Consider the following 20240-nt stretch of genomic DNA (forward strand, 5'->3'; position numbering starts at 1 on the left):
GCTAGACGTAAGCACCGGAGAGTGTATAATGGACTGGCGTCGAATGCTGTGATGGATCTCCTTATGAAGGTCAGCAGGTGATGAGATGATGTGAGGCAACTGGTTCCAATGAGCAGAGTTGGGAGGGGGGAGATAACCCACAGAGGCACCGTGATAGTACCCCCCTCAACAACCGCCTCCAGGCGGTGCAGGACGGGGGCTGCTTTTTTATATTTTTCGGGATGCTGGTGTGCCGCGGGATTTTTCTCAAGGTTAAAGTGTGCCGTGGCTCAAAAAAGGTTGAAAAACACTGGTGTAGAGGACCTGAAGGAGCACAAAGGAGGTAAGTTCAAGGCTAGACTTGAATTGGCGTAACTTAACTTGAGCTAGATGTAAGCACCGGGGAGTGTATAATGGACTGGCATCGAATGCTGTGATGGATCTCCTTATGAAGGTCAGCAGGTGATGAGATGATGTGAGGCAGCTGGTTCCAATGAGCAGAGTTGGAAGGGGGGAGATAACCCACAGAGGCAAAAACATACAAACAAAATTAAACATTGTAAACATTCTTTTTACAATGTTTAATTTTGTTTGTATGTTTGTTTTGATATTTCCCAGATTACTTAGTATTAATGGTAAAGAATTGATGTATTATGTTATAGAATGATAGTTTAAAGCAGAACTCATCTTTTGATGTAATTATAGTTTAAGAAAACAGTGCAAGTGGATGTTGTACATCTGTCATTTCTAAAGCAGAAATCATGTACAAATGAGGTACTTTTATAGAATATCATAGTTACTGGTGTTCTTTTTGCCATTTGGGGCTTTGATGTTACTATATTTTAGCAATTATATGTTTTGAAGCTTTAAGGAAAAGCTTAGATTGTAGGATTGTGTCACTTTTTAGCAATTATCCAACTTCTTTTTTTAGGACCAGCAAGTCCTTAATGGCAAGTCAAACTAGGGGTTTGAACGACAAATCATGATGCTCCCATTAGTCTTAGTTTCTTGATTAAGAAGTGAATAACTAGCTGCCAGGATGTACCAGAATGCATCTAAGACCATGGATTTTTCCAAAATTTCTCTCTGCGCCCGCCATTTCGCTCAAAGAATAGTTCAGGGATTTTTTCCTTGCCTGACTTTCATCACTGAATCTGGATGTTTGTGCTTGAGAACTCATTTGCTAACATGTAAGTGTGGCAGCACAGAAGTCTATTTCAAATTAGAGACTGTCAAGATTTGAATGTTTGTGAATGTTCAACATTTCAGGAGCGAGAGGATGTTCCCATGGAGATAAATGAAGCCGAGCCAGGCTGCCAGTACTTTGAACAGTTATGCTACAATAATATGTGGTTTAAACTTGGAGACTGCGTTTACATCCAGTCAGATGGATTGTCAAAGCCCCGGGTTGCCAGGTTGGTGAAAATAAATATATAGTCATGAAAAACTTCTGAACAAGAAATAGGTTTTAAGAAATGACACTGTTGTAAGTACAATTCTTAATTTGCGATTCCTCATGCAGTTTTACTAACTTGTCTACAGAATTGAGAAGCTGTGGTTGCAGAATGGAGCCACCTTCTTCTTTGGACCTATTTTCATTCATCCTGAGGAAACGGAGCACGAACCCACAAAGATGTTTAACAAGAGAGAGGTTTTTCTAAGTCACCTGGAGGAAACCTTGCCCATGACTTGTGTCCTAGGTACGGCACAGCCATATAGCCATCTCTGAATGTGGGCCTTCAAACGTTATTGATAAAAAAAATAGTGCTTTTCATGTTGTCAAAGAGCTTTACAAACGAAAGCCAAACATAGGCACAACATTTTGAAATGAAAGCCAACCTCCTCCCCCACCCACCATTGACATTCACCCATACACCCCAAGACCCCAACATAAAGAATGCAGGCATGAAAACAGGGCTGGAATTGTAAGAGGAACTTCTAGCTTGGCTCTACTGTGAGGAAACATTATAATGAAGCCCTGGGGCCAAAATCATGTCATTAAAAAAAATCTATTTTCCAACTGACTTGGTAACGACCCTTGTTGTGTTTCCAGGCAAATGTATGGTGTCCTCCTTTAAGGAGTACCTGTCATGCAGACCTACAGAATACACCGAGGAGGACATCCTGCTGTGTGAGAGCAGCTACATTGAGACAGAGAAACAAGTGAAAAAGTTAGAGGGTCTGAAGCGCTTCTCATATTCTGCCAAAGTGGTGGAGGATGAGATTTACTATTTCAGGTTTGGAAAGTCAAAAAGAACTTCTCCTCTGATCTAAAGTGAATCAGATCCTTCTTTTACCATCTTGTTTTGGTGTTTTGTGTAGGAAACTCTATGTACCACCGGAGGAAGCTTCGCTGTTTTTTTTTTCTCCTGTGACACATTCAATGCCTCAAATGCAAAGTTCTCGGTCAAGTGACATGGACATGATGCCATACACTGAGGAAGACTCTGGGCCACCGCCAGTGGGTCGTCGGGTCATGGAGCTCCTCAGGGACCTCTATGTTTCTGTAATGAGCCACCAGAACAAGAAGTGCCGATGCTATAGTGACTTTCTGGCTGAGATTCCTGCTGTGGATCCTGCTGCCCCTGAGAAACCACCTCTCAACTTTGAAATAATCCGAATGAACTTGGAGCGTGGTCGCTACAGGAGGCTGGACGTCTTTCAGGAGCACATGTTTGAAGTGTTGAAGAGGGCAAGGAGGCTACACAGGTATGACAACCTTTGAAAAGGAATTAAAGCACTAATAACTTGCATGACTGAATGACTGAAATATTTCACACTAGTTGGTTTTAAGGCATAAGTATGCGTGTGTGAACACTATCTGTTTTGTGTACATGTCGACAGGTGGACATTTTTGCAGCTAGCAGGTGTGTTTATAACATTTGAGTGTGTGTGGACGGGCCCCGCCCTTTTTGTACTGCATTTGAACCTTACCATAATGATTAACAACCAGTAAACTTGTTGCTGTATGCTGCTTCATGGTCTTATCCCCTTTCCCCTCCTATTATCACCCCCTACCCCCCCCCTCTCTCTAACATCCCTCTCTCTTCTTCCCTTCTTTCCTTTTCCGTCCGGTCCAACACCAAAGATTTTCAGACATGATTGAAATTAATAAAGTTTGGCCTCAATTACAAAAGGGGTTTATTCAGACATACCTTTGGTTTGTCAGAAGATTAATAACCCCTCTTGTTAAAGTAAAATATGTCCAACACAAGAGGCCCTCAGCTCTCGTCTGTCTGCCCAGCTGTTGGACAGGACAAGTTTAAAAAAAAAAGAAAAAAAAGAAAAAAAAAGAAAAAGGAATTAAAGAGGAGGTGGCATAGTCTTACTTGGAGTGCCTTGTGGAAGTATTCGGCCCCCTTTAACTGTGTAACCTTTTGCCACATTTCAGGGTTCAAACATAAAGGTATAAAACTGTTTTTTTTTCTGAAGAATTAGGAAACAAAACTGCCCAGTACCAGAAATCCTTCATACCCAATGCAATAACCCTGTACAACAGCCCACAATACAAAAGATAACCTTAGCACATTTTTTATTATCTATTTTTTTTTCCTTTTTGCACATTCCTTTTGCACATCTTTTTACCTGCACTGTTCTGTAAAGAGCTTTTTAAATTATACTACCTTGTTGTTTGCATTTATGCTACATTTTCTTGTTTTTTTTTAATTCTTAGTCTTTTTTTCCCCTCTGCTGTCATTTGCTATGGTGACAAACATTTCCCAAGTCTAGGATCAATAAAGTATTTCTGATTCTGATTGTGAAGTTGAACGACATTGATTGGATATTTCAAACTTGTTTGATAAGAAACTGAAATATTGGGCGTTCAAAATTATTCAGCCCTATTTTTTAATGCAACACTCTCTCAAGATGTTCAGTGACTATCTTTCAATGATCCAATGTTGACCTAAATGACTAATGTTGATGAATAGAATCCACCTGTATGTAATGAAGTCTCCGTATGAATGCATCTGCTCTGTGATCCTCTTAGAGGTCCGTTTAAAGCGCAGAGAGCATCATGAAGACGAGAAACACACCAGGCAGGTCCGAGATACTGTTGTGGAGAAGTTTAAAGCTGGATTTGGATACAAAAAGATTTTCCAAGCTGTAAACATTCCAAGCAGAACTGTGCAAGATATAATATTAAAATGGAAGGAGTATCAGACCTCTGCAGATCTTCAAAGACCTGTTGTACGTCTAAACTTTCATCTTAAACAAGGAGAAGACTGATCAGAGATCCAGCCAAGAGGCCCATGATGACTCTTTATGAACTGTGGAGATCTACAGCTGAGGTGGAGTGTCTGTCCGCAGGACAACAATCAGTCGTGTACTTCACTAATCTGGCCTTTGTGGAAGAGTTTCAAGATTCTGTTTAAACTGTTGTTTAAAGTTACCCACAAGCCACCTGGGACACGCCAAACATGTGAAAGAAGAAGCTCTGGTCTGAAAATCCAAATTTTTGGCAACAATGAAAAATGTTCTGTTTGGGGTAAAAGCAACGCAGCTCATCACCCTGAACACACCATCCCCACTGTAAAGCATGGTGGTGGCCCCATCATGGTTTGGTCCTGCTTTTTTCAGCAGGGACAGGGAGGATGGTTGGAATTGATGGGAAGATGGATGGAGCCAAATCCAGAAGCATTCTGGAAGAAAACCTGATGGAGTCTGTACAGACCTGAGACTGGGACAGAGATTTGTCTTCCAACAATGATCCAAAACATAAAGAAAATCTACAATGGACTGGTTCACAAATAAACATATCCAGGTGTTAGAACAGCCAGAGTCCAGACCTGAATCCAATGGAGAATCTGTGGAATGTTCTCTATTCAAACTCACTGAGCTCTAGCTGTTTTGCAAGGAGGAATGGGCAAGAATTTCAGTCTCTCCATGTGCGACACTGATAGAGACAAACCCCAAGAGACTTAGGTGGCGCCACAAAGTATCAAATTAAGGGGACTGAATAAAGGGGCACGCCCAGTTTTTCTGTTTATTTTATAAAAAAATTTCAAATGTCCAAATAATTCCGTTCAACTTCACAGTTGTGTCCCACTTGTTGATTCTTCAAAAAAATTACAGTTTGATATCTTTATGTTAAACCCTGAAATGTGGCAAAAGGTTGAAAAGATAAAGGGGGCTGAATACTTTTCAAGGGCCTGTATAAGACTTCTTTTTTTCAACAAATTAAAATTTTAAAGAAATCTACGGCTAGAACAGTAGCATCTAGACCTAGTTTTTTTGCATCAGTTTATGTAAAACACATGTCGGGAATATCCAAAGAAGAAGTTTGGTAGCCATCTGTGGCAAACTGTCAAATTTGGGGATTTTCACATTTCTGCACAGGACATATGAAGTGATATATATGGCAAGACATTGCAAACAAAACTTTTTTATGTTGCAAATGAAAATTTTAATTGTTTGCTTTTCAAAAAAACATTTGTTGTTTTCAGAAATTGTATTTTTTTTGCTTTCTAAACATATTTTTTAACGTTTGCAACACAAACGTTTTTAGATTCGTTGTGTCTCATCTCGTTTTGGAGGTGTTTCCCATTTTGACCTTGGGGTTTCCAGTCAATATTCTGCACACATGTTCCTGTATATTATTCCAGCCACTTGATTGTGGCGCTCCATGTATGATTTACCTGCCAGCATCTTACACCCTGCAGTTATGTGCTGGATTGTTTCAGGCGCCTCTCAGTTCTTCTCTGAGTCCCTGGTATTTCTCCAGTTTCTCATGTTCCTTCTTCCTGATGTTCCCATCGCTTGGCACTGCCAGATCCACCTCTGTTCTTTATCCACCACTACAATGTCTGGTTGGTTCGCCATTACCATTCTATCAGTCTGGATCTGGAAGTCCCATAGGATCTTTGCCCTTTCATACTTTCAGGGGTGTTTCCCATTTTGACCTTGGGGTTTCCAGTCCATATTCTGCGCACATGTTCCTGTATATTATTCCAGCCACTTGATTGTGGCGCTCCATGTATGCTGTCCCTGCCAGCATCTTAGATCCTGCAGTTATGTGCTGGATTGTTTCAGGCGCCACTTTGCACAGCCTACTACACCTTGGGTCTTTTCTGGTGTAGTAGATCCGAGCCTCTATTGCTCTGATGCTCAGGGCTTGTTCTTGAGCTGCCAGGATGAGTGCTTCAGTGCTGTCTTGTAGGCCAGCCCTTTCTAGCCATTGGTAGGACTTCTTGATATCAGCCACTTCAGTTATGGTCTGGTGGTACATCCCATGCAGGGGTTTATACTCCCATGAGGAACTGTCAAATCAAATCAAATCACCCAACAACATATGTCACTCAAAGTGCTGTGCATAAAATCTAATAAAATTTAAAAAACAACATGACAAGACAAACAGTGCGACAACCCCCCACACACACATAGACATACATACGCACACCATGATAAAAAAGTGATAAATTAATGAAATATAGAGACCTGGGTTTGTCCTGAAGTGAGAAAACCACATTTTGGGGGCATGTCCTCGTCAGTGACCCCCCAACCCAAGTTCATGGAGAACACTACCACAGAAACCCCCCAGATCCGAACAAAGAGTCATACCCGAGAGATCCCATTGCAGCGACCCCGTTCACTGAGAAGGGTCAGTGGAGGATCCCTCAGAGGAAATCACTGGAGGTAAAAATAAAATGTAAAAGGAAGAAAATTAAGATTAACAAGAAACAAATAATTACATAAACCTTAATAGACATATGAAATGGTAAGATTGACTAAAAAATTAAAAATAAATACAAATAAATAAATGTATTTACATACACATATAAAACTAGCAAAAAGAAAAAATAAATAATTAAAATTTCAAATAAATTCCTAAAATTCAACTAAAAGCGAGATTAAAAAGGTAGGTTTTGAGCCTTCCTTTAAAAACATGAACAGTCTCTACAGCCACGAGGCTCTTTGGGAGGCTGTTCCACAGGCGAGGTCCGTAAAAACTGAATGAGGCCTCGCCGTATGTTTTTGTTCTAACTTTTGGAATAACCAAAAGGCCTGTAACAGAGGACCTCAGGGTCCACGAAGGCTCATACTTCAAAGTCATGTCTGATAAATATGAAGGCACAAGACCATAAAAACATTTATATACCAATAGAAGAACTTTAAAATCAATTCTGAATTGCACAGGGAGCCAATGCAGCGATTTTAAAATCGGTGTAATGTGTTCCTGGTCCTCGTCAATACACGGGCTGCTGTATTTTGCAGCAGTTGAAGGTTTGCTATCCTTGTTCTGGGAAGACCAAAGAGCAGGGCATTACAGTAATGTAGTCTACTGGTAATGAAAGCATGCATTCAGTTACAGGGACACGTTGATTGGTCGAGCGGCAGTACGGGTTGTGTAATGCATGATGGGATACGTTTGAAGCATGTAGCCTTCGGATGCAAAGGGACTGCCAAAGAGTATGTTGATAAAAGACAAGTTACCCACCCTGAATATTCATTTTCCTGTTCAACCCTAAAGGACAACATTCCATACCACAGTGGTTCTCCGGCTGCCCGTCTGCAGGCATGACAAACAAAAGAGCTCCATGGTTGGGAATAGCTCCCTCCGTGGGCAGTCGGAGCTCGTTTGCTTGTCATGTGAGCAGACGGACAGCCACTGCTGAATGGGGAAGCAGCAAATTTGGACCTCCTAAATCTTATGATACTTTACTTATTTTCATGGAGACAATAATAAATAGATCCCTAAGTTTGATTCTTATTTTTATTAATGCCCTATTGAATGAATCTGGGTCACAGAGACACAGATGTAGCGGCGGAAAGCGGCTTTTCCGGCGGGACGGAGAGCGTACCGGAGTGTGAATGAACCCAGACACGGAGACATGATTTCGGATCCTTTTGTGCTTTTTTTTCAATTAAATAAATCTGATCTCTAAACATCCTCTGTGAATTCCGAGCATGTTAATGAGATAAACAGACATAAATGTAAAGGTATCTGCTGTAAATCCAAGTATTTTTACCCATGTCCCATCACGGGCTCCTTACCCCCAGGTGACCTAAACACATATAACAGTTGCTATGGAACAAAAAAACAGAAACAGAAAAGCAGCCATTTTAAAAAACAGTTTACTGAAATAGTCACATGCAGCTCTGACCAGGTTGGCATATGTGCTAGGGGGAGAGCGGGGCATGTAGCAGCTGCTCAGCCAGTAAGGGCGAGTCAGAATTGGGCGGCGAGAGCAGGTCGCACCTATGGGATAACTCCTAACAACGCCGCTCGGGGCTTGAATAGCGTTTCTTTTTAGGATTTGGATGTTGATTAGATTCTGAACAATAATCAAAGCAGCTCAAATGCATACTAATGGTTCTCATGCTTTGTCTTTTTACAGGACAGACTCAAAGATATTTGAAGATGCAGAGGAGCTGCAGTTCTTTTTAATCAAGACCAGGGATGAGTTATGCAAGAATGGAGAGATCCTAATGTCCACTGCACTCCGTTACACTTTGAAACACTTGCAAAGTGATGTAGATCTGGAAAAAAGAGAGAAAATTCCCAGAGAGATTGAGGAGGATAAGAAAAAAGCAAAAGAGAAACGGGAGAAAAACAAAGGTAGTTGATTTATTATTCATGCATGAAAACACAGGAATCTTTCATCCTAAAATGTATCTGAAATGTTTCTGCAGATAAAAAAGAGGGAACAACCCGTTTTGTACAAAGAGATCCCTGGAAACCAAATCCTCTTCTCAAGTATGTAAAGGAATGCTCCTTTGACAACATCACCTACAGCGTGGGAGAATTTGTCTATGTGGAGCCATCAGAAGTGTACTTCAAGCCTCACATTGTCTGCATTGATCGTCTGTGGGAAGACAGCACTGGTAACCCTCTAAGGACTGTTTGTCACAGATACATGTGACATGGCATTACATGTAGAGCACCAGAGTGTCACTGGTACAATAACCGAGCTTCTTATTTATAATAGATTGATAGAATTTATGCCAGACTCAGTCCAAAAGAAGGTGTACACGAACCCACTACAGAAAAAAAACACAGTGTCAAGAATACACAAGTTAAGAATCAGTGTTAGGAAAATTACAATAGTTCATAAAAAAATACATTAATTAAAAGAGTGTTAATTCTGAGGGACAAACGGCTCACTAGCATTCGCCCTCCTTGGCTTATTTAAAAGCACCCTAAGAGCCTCATTGTACACCACCTGCAGCTTTCTCATACTGGTACTTTTATAGTTTGTCCACAGATGAGCTGTATACAGAGGAGGACAAAATGCTTTAAATAACACCACCTCGACTCCTTCTTACGCATACCAAACTTGAGAGAAAGAGTGTTGGCTTTGGTCATATACATCATGCCTCGCCTGTAGATATCTGCATCATCTGACAAGTCTTCTGAAATGACATGCCCAAGATACTTTATCGTATTAGTACACACGAGCACAGCATTTGATAGGTCAAAACCAGGGAAATTGTGGTTTTTAGTGTTCTCTTGTCCGAGAAATCATAATCAGACTTTTTTGTGCATTTAATGTGATGTCATTATCAAGGCCATAAGGCGAACAGATGTTAAGAAATTGAAGACCAGCAGTACTTGGACTCAACACAACTAGATAGTCAGCATACATCAAATGGTTAACAATGAGATCTTCAGCTACACAACAAGTGTGAACAAGTGCTTTAAGTTTGAGAGACAGTTCATCCACATAAAAGTTAAAAAGAATAGGAGAGAGAATGGTGTATTTAAAAAGTCTAAAACCCTATTTTCCTCATTTGACCTGCATTGTTTGTTGAGCATACCAATATGCCAGAATACACACAACACATTTAGGTACACATCTCTCCACCAGTTTTATAAATAATTTCTTATGATTTACTCTGTCAAAAGCTTAACAGTCATCTAGATAACAGTGAAACAGAAATAGATCATTTCTTTAAGATCATATATACACATGTCAGGACCCATCTTTTCTTTAAACCCAAATGGATTATCAGTCATTTTTACAAACTCTGTAATCCTGTCCAGCAGGATTATCTCATAGAGTTTTGATAAAAAACTGGCCAGAGCTATCAGTCTGTAATTTTCAGAGCAACCAATTTTTCCAGCTTTGTTTTTATCCCTGCTACTAACATAAGAGTTATCATAGAGTCTGGTTAAAATCCATGAACATTAAAGCTGTAAAACACATGGCAAGTAGTGGGATTACCCTTGCACTGGCGAACTTTACATGCTCACATACCCCATCAAGTCCAGTAGCTTTGTTGTTTGACAGTTTGGAGATAGTTCGATGGACATTATGCGCTGTGATTAAACCAGCGGTATCAGTGTCCTTTGCTACAAACAGATCCCTCTGGACACAGTGAAATATTCTTATATAGTGTTGTCACCATAGTTCTAAAATATTTTCAGTGCCAGAGACCCCATCTACCACACATGGAATTGTTTTAGGGCCAGAAGTATTAACTTTGACTTCTTTTCAGCAGATTTTTATTTATTTATTTATTTATTTATTTTGAATTAGGACATTGCATATTAAACAATGTTTCAGCAGCTGCTTTAACATAAATATGCCAGCTTCATCCGTTGTCCTAAAGCAGGATAAAAGATTCAACAGTTACATTGACAACGCAATACAATAGCACAATATTAGTGGTAAAAATATTTACAAAGGTTATTTACTGTGAAAAGCAAGTCTAAAAAAGTCAAAGAAAAACAACAATAACTAACATCTGCAGGACTGGTTTGTTTTCAGCCATTGTTTAAGAGCTGTTTGGAACAAACCAGTCCTGCAGACCTTAGTTATTGTTGTTTTGGATGTTGTTATAACATAGCCATGGAATCAGCTCTCATTGGGTGGTCCTTTTTACAAATAAAACGTATTTCATACATTTCTAAATGCAATTGCTTCTCTAGGAGGAGAAATATTAGTTAATAATTTATCTGAATGTACAGTGTACATCGACACTGCATCTTCTGAGAGTGCTCCAATCCAAATATGAGGAACTTTCATGATTGTAACCTCGCCTCAAAGGTAAACTCAGCATTTCCATCGAAAAAGAAATATGATCAGCAAATGATAGTTCATAATAATGTTCATAGTAGTCAGAGACGCATGAACATCAGCTGTTGTGACACAATGGTCTAACCAGGAAGTCAAATGCCATGCTTCACTGATGTGTGTACCTATCTTCAGGCAGCAACATTTCAGTTGAGTGTATTCTGCTGTATATTTTTAAATGAATTTATTCTTGTTCTTTGAAGGTGTGATGTGGCTCTATGGCTCCTGGTTCAAGCGGCCAAGTGAAACTATTCACTTGGCTTCACAAACGTTTCTGGAAAAAGAAGTCTTCAGGAGCTACTACTACAACAAAGTGCCCATCAGTAAAGTTCTCGGCAAATGTGTGGTTGTTTTTGAGAAGGTTAGACACCCCCCAAAAAGGTTTCATATGACAATAGTACTGTAGTGAATTTAGGTGTCTTTTTGTGATTCACGTAGGATTACTTCGAAATGCAACCTGAGGGCTTCAAACCTGCAGATGTGTATGTGTGTGAAGCCCGCTATGTTGGTAAAATTAAGCCCTTCAAGAAAATCCAAATTTGGACCTTGCCACAGAGTCCAGTAAAGTTGGTGCCCCGGGAGGTGCCTCTGCCCGTCGTCCGTGTGCCCTCCATGTTTGCCAAACCGAACCTGGACAAAGCATCCTTCTCTCATGCAAACCCCGGCAGTTTCGAGGACAAGGTGAGGTGAAGCACCTGCTTGATTTGATTGTTGTTTTTTTGCAGTTAAATGAGATCAACCTTTCTTAAAGATGCTTGACATACAGCGGGGAAAATAAGTATTGAACACGTCAACATTTCTCTCAAAAAACATATTTCTAATCGAGCTATTGACACGAAATTGTCACCAGATGTCGGCATCAACCCAAGTAATGCACACATAGAAAGAAATCCAAACATTTATGTCCATAAATGAAGTTATGTGTAATAAAGTGAAATGGCACAGGGAATAAGTATTGAACACATGAAGAAAAGGAGGGGTAAAAAGGTCTGGCAAGCCAAGAAAGCAGCTGGAGTTTATCAGTATTCAGAAGGTTAACCTGCCCCCTATTAGTGCAAAGTAATATCAGCTGGTATAGTCCTGATTGATGCCTTTTAAAAAGGTTTCTCACCAGCAAGGTGTTAGACAAGAAGTATTGCATGATGGGTAAAAGCAAAGAGCTGTCCAAAGACCTACGCAACCTTATTGTTGCAAAACACACTGAAGGCATTGGTTACAGGCGCATTTCAAAACTTCTGAAAGTTCCAGTGAGTACCATTGGGGCCATCATCCGGAAGTGGAAAGAACACGGCATTACCATAAACCTGCCACCGCCAGGTGCTCCTCGCAAGATTTCAGACAGAGGAGTCAGAACAATCATCAGAAGGGTTCTCCAACAGCCCAGGACCACTCGTGGAGAGCTTCAGAAAGACCTGGAATCAGCAGGTACCGTTGTTTCTAAGAAAACAATAAGTAATGCACTCAACCGCCATGGCCTCCATGCACGCACACCACGCAAGACTCCATTCTTGAAGAAGAAGCATGTCGAAGCTCGTTTAGAGTTTGCGACACAATATTTGGATAAACCCATGACATTCTGGGAGAAGATACTCTGGTCAGATGAGACCAAAATTGAACTCTTCGGATTTCATAAGACACAACATGTTTGGAGGAAAAATGGCACCGCACATCACCCCCAAAACACCATACCAACAGTCAAGTTTGAAGGTGGGAGCATCATGGCGTGGGGCTGTTTTTCAGCATGTGGTACTGGTAGACTTCATATCATTGAAGGAATAATGACAGGAAAAAAAGTATCGAGACATTCTTGATCAGAATCTGCTGTCATCTGCCAGGCTGCTGAAGATGAAAAGAGGGTGGATCTTTCAGCAAGACAACGATCCCAAGCACACAGCCAAGGTAACACTCAACTGGTTGAAGAAAAAGAAAATAAAGCTGCTACAATGGCCCAGTCAATCACCAGACTTGAATCCAATTGAAAATCTTTGGAAAGAACTGAAGATCCGGGTTCACAGAAGAGACCCCCGGAACCTTGAAGACTTGAAGGCAGTTTGTGTGGATGAATGGGCCAAAATCACACCTGAGCAATGTATTCAACTGGTTTCTCCATACAGGAGGCGTCTTGAGGCTGTAATCACCAACAAAGGTTTTTGCACTAAGTATTAAATACATTTCAGTAAGCGTGTTCAATACTTATTCCCTGTGCCATTTCACTTTATTACACATAACTTCACTTACGGACATAAATGTTTGGATTTCTTTCTATGTGTGCATTACTTGGGTTGATGCCGACATCTGGTGAAAATTTCGTGTCAATAGCTCGATTAGAAATATGTTTTTTGAGAGAAATGTTGACGTGTTCAACACTTATTTTCCCCGCTGTATTTAGTAAACCTTTTAGATTCTGCTAACTTGAGTCAGTGTAAACAAAAGCTATATTTACTATCAAAACTACATGTGTGCCACTATTTTTAGGTGTTAACACATGTTGAGCTGTTTCTTGAAGACTCTGTTGTCCCGGAAATCCGGCTTTTTGAGCAAATCGATCGTACCTTCCGTAAAATAAAGACCTGGGGCCTCATTTATAAAACTTTGCGTAGGATTTGCGTCAGAAGTGGCGTACGGAGGAAACATATGACGTGCGTACGCACAGAAATATTCGGATTTATTAAACCCTGCACACGCACATCCTACTCATCTTTCCCTTAATAAATCACAATCAATTCTAAATGCTGCGCAGCTTTTGCGGCTTCATGACACGCCCATAGTTGCCCATAAATAGTCCGAGAAACGCCCACTAATGAATATTCATTGATAGCGAAACCATGGCAAACACCGAGAGGAAATCAAAAAAACGTAACTTCACGTAATGTGAAGTAGAAGTTATCGTTGGCGAGGTGGAAAAGAGGAGAAAAATGTTGTTTGGAGGGCACAGTGTGGGCATTACCAATGCCAAAAAAACGTCTGGCGCTGCATCGCCAGAGTGTGTCTGCCACGGGTGGGGGACAGGGGACACCGGAGCTGACCCCTCTTGATGAGAGACTGGCGGCAATTATTGGGGAATCCCTTTTATGTGGTGGCGGAGGTGGACACGACGCGCCAGATGCACCGGGTGACACCCCCCAAAAGCTCGAGGTAGTGGGAACCGGCTCATAAGCCACTCGTCCTCGTTTGCCAGCAAGTCTTCTTGCTGTCCAAAGATGCGTTCACTCCGAAACCTTCCATTTGCGACATCTTCTAAGATCAGCCATTGTGCGTCATTACACATTGTGATGGGGCATTTTATTTCCATCCATTAAATGCATCTGACAAGCTACAGATGTCGGTAATAATCGACGTGGAAATGGGAAATTGTTCAGCACAAATGTAATTTCTTGTTGCTTTCTGAATGGTTGAGACAAACGCCATATATTGTTTTATCAAAAATAAAACAAACTAAAGGCATATGCATGAATACCATAATTCCATATCTTATGAAGAAATGTTTTACTATGAAATCAACTTTCCCCAGTGGACATTTAATACGTCTGTCTGTCTGTCTGTCTGATTTGCACGCATCTGGCGGCGTGTGCACATGCAGCAGCTCCTCTCTCCCCTACCTTCAGTGTTTTTTGGCTTTTCTTTTGGCTGTATCTTTTTGGTTTTTAAGGATTTATTGTTTTTAAAAGAAAGTATTTTTTAAGTCATTTCTTATTTTATATGCTGCTTGCACTGTGGGGTGAGAGGAAAGCAATTTCATCTGTGCTGTATGTCTTACGGATGCAGCATATTTGACAAAAAAGCTGACTTTGACATTGAATATCTGCTCCGCCAGACGGACACACTGATGTGAATATCAGTTTTGTACATTATTTCGTTCTGTTAACTATATTATTTATGAGGATGAATTGCACAACATGCCAATATTGCAGAACATATTTCACTTTTCTTTTTCCAAATATGTGTTCATTTGAATTTCTGTTTTTTTCGTTTGATTTTTTTTGTTTGTTTCACTGCTGATTGATCAAACGGGTGTTCATGTAGGCTGTTAATTGTAAGACTTGTTTTGTGAAGTCTTGATGTTATTTATGAGAGGCAGTATTGTCATTTTCACTTTCACGTGTTTCTTCCATCTGCCGACGGTGTCGCCGTTTTTCATTTCACCAGTTTTTGTGCGTACGCCTGGGTCAGAGCTTGCGTGAAGGACCGCACATTTTCCCGTCAAGTTTGCTTTTTATAAATACCAACTATTGCGTAGAGAGTGGCGTACGCCTTCTTTTGTGCGTACGCAACGTTATAAATGAGGCCCCTGATCTCTATGGACAGATCGCTTCCCGGATGAAAAATTGTCTGAAATCGGCGAATTTTAGCTTTATTTTCTATATTTTTCCATGGATCGATTCCACTATGGGCGCGGCCATCTCTCGTCTTCCCGGCCTAATTGACCAATGACGGGACGTTTTAGTTGCTTTCGGATGCGTCGACGGCTCTGATTGGCTCTGTCTGTACCATGTGGTCAGCTTGACAGTTTGCGATCAAACTTGTGTTAAAATAATGGCGGGCATCGTCATTATTGAGCGTGGTCATGACCTCATTTGTGAGAATAAGATAAAAAACTAAAATAAGTGGTCTTGGCTGGAAGAAAAAGATTTTTAAGGTGGTGTAGGTCCAATGCATTTTGTGTAAAATAATCTCAAAACCAAATATTGAAACTATTTCAGTTTTCTTATTTTGAATACATTGCTCTAATTTCTCTAATTTATTTGTATTTTCTAATTACCATGATTTAGTTCAGTATTATTTACATTAACTATAAATATTTGGTGGTTTGGACCCACACTCCCTTAAAAAAAGAATCTTTACAATGTTTAATTTTGTTTGTATGTTTGTTTTGATATTTCCCAGATTACTTAGTATTGGTGGTAAAGAATTTATGTATTATGTTATAGAATTATAGTTTAAAGCAGATCCCATATTTTGATGTAATTATAGTTTGAGAAAACAGTGCAAGTGGATGTTGTACATCTGTCATTTCTAAAGCAGAAATCGTTCAAATAAATTGGGTACTTTCATAGAATATCATAGTTACTGGTGTTCTTTTTGCCATTTGGGGCTTTGATGTTACTATATTTTAGCAATTATATGTTTTGAAGCTTTAAGGAAAAGCTTAGATTGTAGGATTGTGTCACTTTTTAGCAATTATCCAACTTCTTTTTTTAGGACCAGCAAGTCCTTAATGGCAAGTCAAACTAGGGGTTTGAACGACAAATCATGATGCTCCCATTAGTCTTAGTTTCTTGATTAAGAAGTGAATAACTAGCTGCCAGGATGTACCAGAATGCATCTAAGACCATGGATTTTTCCAAAATTTCTCTCCGCGCCCGCCATTTCGCTCAAAGAATAGTTCAGGGATTTTTTTCCTTGCCTGACTTTCATCACTGAATCTGGATGTTAGTGCTGGAGAACTCATTTGCTAACATTTAAGTAACTATACTTCAGTCACTTTATTCTCTTGTCACTTTATTCTTTCCTCATTTTACTTTTATTTTTTATACTATTCATATTTAGGCCTCTTCTATTTATAGTTTGTTTATAGTTTGTTTATTGTGAAATTTGAAGGTATCTCCCCGTTTGACTGAAGATGAAGACAAAAACACAATTTCAATTTCTATGTATGTGTCAACATTGTAGATCTTGACAATAAAGTTACTTTGACTTTGACTTTGATTTAATTCTGGGAGCACAGAAGTCTATTTCAAATTAGAAACTGTCAAGATTTGAATGTTTGTGAATGTTCAACATTTCAGGTGCGAGAGGATGTTCCCATGGAGATAAATGGAGCCGAGCCAGGCTGCCAGTACTTTGAACAGTTATGCTACAATAATATGTGGTTTAAACTTGGAGACTGTGTTTACATCCAGTCAGATGGATTGTCAAAGCCCCGGGTTGCAAGGTTGGTGAAAATAAATATATAGTCAAGAAAAACCTTTGAACAAGAAATAGGTTTTGAGAAATGTCAGTGTTGTAAGTACAATTCTTAATTTGCGATTCCTCATGCAGTTTTACTAACTTGTTTACAGAATTGAGAAGCTGTGGTTGCAGAATGGAACCACCTTCTTCTTTGGACCTATTTTCATTCATCCTGAGGAAACGGAGCACGAACCCACAAAGATGTTTTACAAGAGAGAGGTTTTTCTAAGTCAGCTGGAGGAAACCTTGCCCATGACTTGTGTCCTAGGTATGAAACAGCCACCATATAGCCATCTCTGAATGTCAGCCTTCAAACGCTATTGATAAAAAAAAAGTGCTTTTCATGTTGTCAAAGAGCTTTACAAACGAAAGCCAAACATAGGCACAACATTTTGAAATGAAAGCCAACCTCCTCCCCCACCCACCATTGACATTCACCCATACACCCCAAGACCACAACATTAAGAATGCAGGCATGAAAACAGGGCTGGAATAGTAAGAGGAACTTCTAGCTTGGCTCTACTGTGAGGAAACATTATAATAAAGCCCTGGGGCCAAAATCATGTCATTAAAAAAATCTATTTTCCAACTGACTTGGTAACGACCCTTGTTGTGTTTCCAGGCAAATGTATGGTGTCCTCCTTTAAGGAGTACCTGTCATGCAGACCTACAGAATACACCGAGGAGGACATCCTGCTGTGTGAGAGCAGCTACATTGAGACAGAGAAACAAGTGAAAAAGTTAGAGGGTCTGAAGCGCTTCTCATATTCTGCCAAAGTGGTGGAGGATGAGATTTACTATTTCAGGTTTGGAAAGTCAAAAATAACTTCTCCTCTGATTTAAACTGAATCCGATCCATCTTTTACCATCTTGTTTTGGTGTTTTGTGTAGGAAACTCTATGAACCACAGAAGGAAGCTTCACCCTTTTTGGACAAGAAGATAGATGAGCTTGAACCTAAACTGGTAGACATAGAGGATGGATATGATGACATGGAAGACATGGACGAGAAGATAGATGAGCTTAAACTGGCAGACATGGAGGATGGAGATGATGACATGGAAGACAAGGATGAGAAGATAGATGAGCTTGAACCTAAACTGGTAGACATGGAGTATGCAGAGGGTGACATGGAAGTCAAGGACAAGGATGATGATGTTCCTGTGACACCTTCGATGCCTCAAATGCAAAGCCCTCTGTCAAGTGACATAGACATCATGCCATACACACCTTCCCAAGTATTTGTATACTTCCAATAACCTTTAATATCTATGTATCTTGTCTACTTCCAATAACCTTAAATATCTACAATCTTGTGCTCTTTAGGTTTCAAGCACCTGCCCCTGATTTGATGTTTTTCTCTCTTTTCAAGGCCTCTCCAAATGTGATGGGTTTATCAAAGAAGGAAGGAGCAAGGAGGAAAATGAATACGAATGGCTACATTCTTTTCAGCGGCGAAATGCTGGCTTTCATCAAGGATCGGCACCCAGACCTTTCGTTCGGAGAGCTGAGTCGATTACTAAGCACAGAGTGGAGGAACCTCGAAGCTTCCAAAAAAGCAGAGTATGAAGGTGTGGAACTGATGACTAAAATCAGACAGTGCAGTTTTGTTGGTATGAATTACAAAAAATGTGAAAACAATTGTTTGAAATATTTCAGAATGTGCCGCAAAACTTTTGGAACAGCAAGAACCCGAGAGGCCACCCCAGGAGCAAGCTTCTCCTTGAGCAGGTCCCCCTGTGGGGGCACTGATGGGGGTAGTGCCTTCGCCTAGCACAATGGGAATGATAAACCAGACTATGCTACCTGTGTCAGGTAACCCCTCTGTGTTTGTCAATGTGCTCACCAAATAATGTTACGAGGCCTCGTTTCCATCGGTCACAGGATTTGTAGTCTACTCGAAGCACTACTGACCGAACTTCTGGTAAAAAAAATCCATGCCGTGTCTCGAATGCCTATTTTGTCACAAAAAAGCGACAAAATGTTCTTTTTTTCATTTTAGCTGTAGTTAAGTTCTTATAAATACTGATGGTATTTTGTTCTATTGTATCTAATCCTGTTGTTAGTCATATTTACCACAAACACAGTACTTTTGGGTTTTAAACTAATCAAGTTCAATACTATTTCAACTTAGACCAATTTTCGAAAACACTAAGGTCCTTCTATGTGTGGATGCTCCAAATGTTCTACCAGTTTGTTGTGGCCATTTACCATAGAAACTCACTTGATGACTGTTTTTCTAAAAGCTTTTATCCGAACTGAATGTTTCCGTTATTGTCATTCATTGTTTGTTATTGAGTGATTGTTGAATTTCCCAAGCTGGGATCAATAAAATATCTTTATCTTATCTTTTCCTGATGCAATATTTTTCTGAAAGCACGTTTTTGAGTTAATGCCATATTTTTATAGGGCTAGGCGATGGTTGACATGCACAGAAGAATATGTCTCAGGGAGCCCAAGGCGTGTCAATGAAAACATAAGGCAGCGATGAAAGTAAAATGCAATTGGTTGTATTAAACAAAACACTTAAACAATACAATGCCGGAAACGAGGGGCCATGTCTGAGTCCTGTTGTGTGGCATCCAAACGTCTAATGGTGGTGATGTAGTTGACAGGGTGGCACCGCTGATGACACGTTATTGGGCGGCAGTTAAGCTGAGGCGGTAGAGTAGGTCGTCCAACAAGTGAAGGGTTGGCGGATTGATCCCCACTCTCCCCAGCAAGCTGTCACCCCACCCCCACCCCCCACCCCCAGCGCGGCCAGCTCCCAGCTCACTGCTCCTCCCAGGGGATGGGTCGAATGCGGAGAAAGAATTTTTAAATTATATTAATATTATAATATTATTAATAGAATTAATAAAGTATATCTGAAAAAAAGAAGTATCAGGATCTCAGGGTCATTTGTTGGGTAGCTCACTATCAAATGGAAGATTAAAGATGGAAGAAGAAAAATACAAAACCTGACCTAGAAAGGGTTAAAAAAAAGTAGAAATCAGGAGGAAACAAAAAACCAGTTATTTCACTGGGTGTACTGAAATAGTTTAGCCATCATTATTTTAGGAAGCAGAGAATCAATATTCTGATTAAAAAAAAGCAGCTGTTACTAGTAGAAAAGGGTGTACACAGTTCAAATAATTCAATGTTCAAACAGAATGATGGTTCAAGATTTATAATTGGATAAAAGTTTAAAACCAAAATGTAATCTAAAGTTACATGTTACTTTTACCCTATCATAATCAAAAGCAGAATAATTATAAAACAAACATTACAACATATGTTAATTCAATCCAATACAAAA

At 40.0% G+C, this 20240-nt stretch overlaps 4 protein-coding genes across 4 annotated transcripts in view; 3 read left to right on the forward strand and 1 right to left on the reverse strand.

Annotated features, from left to right (window-relative positions):
• The window catches only part of LOC101165030, a 103423-nt gene extending 84129 nt beyond the window's left edge, over positions 1-19294 (forward strand). The window contains exons 46-59 of the mRNA XM_023961723.1: positions 1249-1394; positions 1522-1679; positions 2033-2216; positions 2302-2688; positions 8316-8536; positions 8611-8802; positions 11198-11355; positions 11433-11675; positions 16781-16926; positions 17054-17211; positions 17566-17749; positions 17835-18180; positions 18315-18513; positions 18602-19294. Coding sequence (XP_023817491.1) covers positions 1249-1394; positions 1522-1679; positions 2033-2216; positions 2302-2688; positions 8316-8536; positions 8611-8802; positions 11198-11355; positions 11433-11675; positions 16781-16926; positions 17054-17211; positions 17566-17749; positions 17835-18180; positions 18315-18513; positions 18602-18669 — 2790 coding nt within the window. The 3' untranslated portion in view covers positions 18670-19294. The remainder of the gene's footprint in view (positions 1-1248; positions 1395-1521; positions 1680-2032; positions 2217-2301; positions 2689-8315; positions 8537-8610; positions 8803-11197; positions 11356-11432; positions 11676-16780; positions 16927-17053; positions 17212-17565; positions 17750-17834; positions 18181-18314; positions 18514-18601) is intronic.
• Positions 1-20240, forward strand: part of LOC110013959 (gastrula zinc finger protein XlCGF57.1-like) — a 317596-nt gene that overhangs the window by 270262 nt on the left and 27094 nt on the right. The window lies entirely within an intron of this gene.
• Positions 1-20240, reverse strand: part of LOC101172629 (zinc finger protein 436-like) — a 1005429-nt gene that overhangs the window by 203636 nt on the left and 781553 nt on the right. The window lies entirely within an intron of this gene.
• LOC110016657 (zinc finger protein 502-like) overlaps positions 1-20240 on the forward strand; it is a 970715-nt gene that overhangs the window by 113114 nt on the left and 837361 nt on the right. The gene's annotated exons all lie outside the window — the stretch shown is intronic.

Source organism: Oryzias latipes, chromosome 2, assembly GCF_002234675.1.
Source record: "Oryzias latipes chromosome 2, ASM223467v1".
Taxonomy (NCBI): Eukaryota; Metazoa; Chordata; class Actinopteri; order Beloniformes; family Adrianichthyidae; genus Oryzias; species Oryzias latipes.